This window comes from Echinococcus granulosus (genome assembly GCF_000524195.1).
Source record: "Echinococcus granulosus chromosome Unknown EG_S00020, whole genome shotgun sequence".
Taxonomy (NCBI): domain Eukaryota; kingdom Metazoa; phylum Platyhelminthes; class Cestoda; order Cyclophyllidea; family Taeniidae; genus Echinococcus; species Echinococcus granulosus.
This window is the reverse complement of record NW_020170400.1, coordinates 198,529-203,658: the sequence shown is the minus strand read 5'-3', so window position 1 is coordinate 203,658 and position 5,130 is coordinate 198,529. Positions and strand designations below refer to the sequence as shown.

General features: G+C 39.0%; 1 protein-coding gene across 1 annotated transcript in view; it reads right to left on the bottom strand. All coding sequences in view use genetic code 11, as the record gives it.

Moving 5' to 3' along the window:
* The window catches only part of EGR_03681 (Synaptotagmin-1), a gene marked incomplete at both ends in the record, with an annotated part of 11,474 nt that extends 7,744 nt beyond the window's left edge, over nucleotides 1-3,730 (bottom strand). Inside the window, 4 exons of the mRNA XM_024492930.1 lie at nucleotides 1,693-1,868; nucleotides 2,512-2,701; nucleotides 3,431-3,491; nucleotides 3,564-3,730. Of these exons, the coding sequence (XP_024352587.1) occupies nucleotides 1,693-1,868; nucleotides 2,512-2,701; nucleotides 3,431-3,491; nucleotides 3,564-3,730 (594 nt within the window). The remainder of the gene's footprint in view (nucleotides 1-1,692; nucleotides 1,869-2,511; nucleotides 2,702-3,430; nucleotides 3,492-3,563) is intronic.
* Nucleotides 3,731-5,130: the final 1,400 nt, after the last annotated feature.

The window sequence follows — 5,130 nt, the reverse complement described above, 5'->3', positions numbered from 1 at the left end:
CAATCCTCAGCTCACTTTAAACGCCAGGTGGGCACCGAAATGCCCGCCTACAAAGGGGTGCAATGAACAAACTTTGCTTCCTTACAACAGTAGTAGTGGACTTCTGGACCTAAGTCTATGCTTGAACAAAGTACACAGTAATTAATGAACCAGCAAAAACGATATCAGTTTGTTTTAGTGAGTAGGTTGGCCTTATTCACAGCTTTTGAAAATCACGCCCCATCAACTCCGTAGGGAAATAGGCCAGTCACTTTTAGTCCACACTTCCCTACTCCCCCGCCGTAAGACACAACATTCAGCGGGTGTGAGGGAATCTATGGATATTTGGACATTAATAACAACGCACTTAGACATGAGTGGTGCTTGATACTGAGAAACAAAAAGGTAGCTAATCTCCTACACCAAGGTCGCGGAACACCCTTTTTGGTCTGGTTCAAAAAAGATCAATATGACGTGTCATGATAATGAATGGCTTTAAACTTTACCGGCCAACTTAATTGCCCTCAGCGCAAAATAAATCATAGATGCTCCCTGCGACTGACATTTCGCTTCCCCATCTACTTCTGCATTGCAAAGTGGATAAGATGTCACCTTGTCAAGCTAATAGCAAACGGATTTACCATTAATTAACAGTCAGAGTGACAGGAATGGGAGAGAAGAAACTGAGTAGTGCTTGAGCGGAGATAGTCAATTTTTGGAGTTATTTTTGTGCCATTTTTAAAACCCTGTTCATTAATTAATTCGGCTTTTTCAATTTTGCCGTTCACATCTCCTTTTTAAATAAGTCTTTTGGTAAGCCCTTCAAAAGGATTATTAATTAGACCGACACTATGGAGGTATTCTGATGTAATTAAAAACGGAATCGTCAAATTTATCTGATTTGAATAATTCATGCAAAATATGAAAACATCTCTATACTGATTCCCTGAAAAAAATATTCCTTAGCTGCAGTGGACCAGGGACCTCATGAAACAATCCTTTTAGCATGCCAAGTATTATAGCTTTTTTAGATTTAAAAAAGGATGTAATAAAACAAGCACCTTTGGCTTCTTTTGACTGACGACTTTGATAAGAGAAGGCACACACCTTTGTGATTGTTTTGATAACTATACTTTGCACTTCACAAACACCTAAAATGTATTAATTATTCACTAACACGATACTACGCCACACTAAGAGGTAAACACATCCACCAACTTTTTAATAACTTCTTCTACAATAAAATGCTGAAATTCATTTGAAATAGTTTTATTTCAAATTAGGTCCCTATTAAATAGGGTGAATACTTTCCAAATAAGAGCAGCTTTAATGTCCTGCTAAGGTTATTTATTACGTCATCCTGCTTAAATCCCAAACGGGCAAATTTATTCACTCAAAATGAGTGAAACTATGAAGATTCAATGAAAACCGATCACTTTCAAATGAGAAAATTAGTCATTTTTTCTGTGCGTCGAATTTGCTTCTGCTTGCAAATACGTATGTGGAAGTTAGGACTCCTTACCCAGTCACTTTGGGTAGAGTCGTAACTTTGATTTGTTTGTTTATTTATCAGAGCTTAAATTGAATTTTCGAAAGTCAGTCAAAGCCTGACAGTTTTGACCTGGTAATTAGTGCTCAAGGAGTTAGGAGTGAGCAAATTAAACCTAAATCAGAAAATGGCTATCAGAAGCTATCAAAATGGCAAAAACTGACTTGGTCTTTGCCCAACTGTTTTCCCAGCAACTGAACCGACTTCATGTCCACCTTCTTCTTTCCAGCCTTTTCTTTCCTGCGTCGCTTGAAGATGCCCCGCTTGCAGATGCAGTAGAGAATGAGGAGAAGGAAGAGAATGAAACCCACCACCATCGCAATAACTGCTGACGGTGGTACTAAAAGTGTGGAAAATCGAATTGAATTGCCTCGATACTATTTCATTTTTCTCCTTTATATTAAGCCAAATAAGAGGATAATAATATACAATGCGATAAAACAAGTTTTTATATGAAATTGAGGCATTACTGTGCAAAAGTTAGAGGATTGCCTGATTTACTTGTGCAGGTGCGCAGTACATAATTCATACGTTGAAATACTCTCTAAACAGAACCGCTCTTTCTATGTATTACTCTTTGGAAAAATTACCTTCACCATACAAGTAATCATTTAGTTGGATGATTCATGTCCTTTAATCTATTACGATGATTTGACATTTTGTTTAGCTGCACCTTAAACGGCGCGGGCTATTTAGCCTCCAGTGGTCGAGACAGCCCTTCTTAACATTAATATTGGATCTTCCATTCCACTGCCAGCGACAACTTTAGAAGGAATTTGGGACTCTACGCGACCACTAAATAATAATCCAGCTATTTAAAAATGGCACTTGTCTAAATGTTCGAATGATGGCCATAAGTCTTCCGTTTGCTATGAATTCCGTCTCTAAGAAAAAACTCTGATTTCATTGAAAGGTGGTAAAGAAATAAAGCGAGCAACCTAATTGAATTTGCTTAGAGATCGAGAAAATTCACATAATCGCACCGTGAAGTTTCTTGGCCAAGTCATTAATGACAACCTTCACTTGCTCCTGAATTTTTGCATTTGAGTTCTGATTACTCGAAGTGGTGGTGGCTGGCGGTTGAAGTGGTGACGAAGCCTCGGCCGATGTTGGATAGGTCTCCCCAGCCTCTGCTGCGGGACCTTGAGTGCTCACGACTGGCATTGGTGAGGCCTATAATGTCACAAATACCGCTATTAGTTCGTTGGTTAGTTATTCTGAAATCCCTGCTAAATGTATTGGGGAAACACAATTGGTAAATTGTTGGTGGGCGTGGGTAAATACATAAGAAGGTATTAGTGTCAGATCATTAAATATGGAGAAGTCAAAGAGCCAGGGTATTTTCGACAAGTATGTAATCCCTTTCAAAATAGCCTAGCTCCCGTTTATATTATTGAGACTTGTTGCTGTTATACGTGATTTTCTAAGAATTTTCTTACTATTTTGAATCAGTCGTTGCAAAAAATATAGGTTGTCCACTTAAATTACCTTTCTAAAATTTTTTGAAAGGTCAGCCATTTCTTTTACTTGGCACAAAAATCAAATCATTTTTCATTTCTGGTAATGCTTAAGACAGAAAAAATACCGATTCTGTTTAGATTTTAGCAAAAATACCCAATATTTCAAAGAATTATCGCCAAATATGAAGATGGTTACCTTTATATTTGCTGTAATATTGTGACTATTTGTTGCGGCTGAAATGATCACTGCTTTTATTTTTCATTTCAAGTAAACTACTTTAGCACGTCATGAATGAAAACGTATTTAAGAATGAATTAATGGCATCCCTTATACAATTAAAAATGGTAAAGTGCTGCGAAAACTGAAAGCAATATCATGTGCATTGTTCAGTAGGGAGGAGAACCACTTACTCTGAAGTTTTTATCTCGATGGGCAGCCTACTTCAACAGGATATCTTCCGTAACTAAACACTTCCCCCAATTCTAACCCTGCGGACTCGATGCTTCAGTGACTAGGCGAAAAGACGCAAAAAGACCGTTTCACAGAGGAATTTCGCTCTCTACCCAGGCCCCACCAATCAGAGCGCGGCATTTGAGACACGCTGGTGAGGCGGAAGTCACTGTCGCACGCCCATTGGCTGTCCTGCGATCTATCGGTCGATGCGGATTCAGCTGATGCTCGCCAGCAATAGCTGAGCGCGTGGCTGGCCGAACAGTCGGAGGCACAGATTGTGCTAGCCATTTCTGCTGCTGCGTCGTTAAAATTAAACCTTTTGCCTGAATTTACGTCTTTAAAAGTACTGCTTCAATGGATCGGCTTTTCGATCCAAGCCGCCCCACAGTTGAGTATTATCACTTTCTGATTAGTTTTCTATCGTTTACTCTGTGAATTGTTAAGGAGGAGCATAATTTCGTTGCATTTTAGGTGGTTTTAGCACAAATTTTCTTGTGTTTTCTTAGTTATCATTGGCTAATCTGCGTGAAACTGGCAGAAAATATCCAAAGATCGGCTAATGGAGAGTTACAAATAAACGTAACAGACAAGTGATAAACAATAAAATGACATATAGATGATCGGGAGGAGGAAAAGGTGTATGGAATGTGAGAGTTGAGGACTGAAGCTGAGGAACACGTCACCTTTTAAGTGGGTGCAACATCATGCGAAATTTGTACACCTACCGCTTTAAGTCCGTAATGCAGCTGGTGAAAATTGTCAGTTTCCACAGCTTCCTAAATAATTTATGCCACTTGAGTTGTTACCAAAAGTAAAAAACGAAATTTGTGCTTTTATGAAGCAGAATAAAATAACCACTACCGTCACAGTACTTAATCCCCTCTCAATGTGATAAAAGGTTGCCGCTGGCTAAAAACCACAAAACTGGACTCTGGACACTCATTTTATCCCACTATTATATCCCATCCAACTACCTGCATTACTTCAAACCTCATCGTTGAGTGACAGGAAAAAAGGTTATCGTTAGCACCTAAAGAAACATTATTACAGAAAGGCGGAGGTGGAAAGATGAGGCAGTAGCTACCTTTCTCCTCCCTTTCTAAAGCACAAATACTCTAACATGTCAGTCACGCGACCGCCTAAGGGTTGAGACACAATTTTCGCATTTGGAGAAGGGATATTTCTTAAGATTGACTCTTGTTTACCTTTTCTGAAGAACAAACTTTCAAACACACCGCCTCGACGGTGATGTCCTCCAGCGCATTAAAAAATAGCACTGACGAATTCTGTTTCAAAGACGTGCGAGTATAGTCACCTAAGACTAAAGTGGCTAGTGTCTGCGAAGTGTGCGGGTGGTTTATTGCCCATCTTTTCTTCTAAAACCACAATTAGTGTGTCTACTCGCCCCGCAATTAGTGAAATACAAAATTTTTTTTTACAATATACGATGCACTTTGTAACTCACGTCAAAGAAGTAAAAAATGACTGATTGATAGCCTTTCTAACTTATCGTCATTGGTTAATGCATGTAGCATCCATCTGATTGGTATCTGGGTCATCCTTGAAGATGAGTCCAAAAATACCCTTGCTAGAGGATTTTATAGTAACAGAATTGTTGGTAGAATCACAAAAGACCACAAAGGTTCGCACGATGGACAAATAACATTAAAAATTGATCAAAGTGCCTT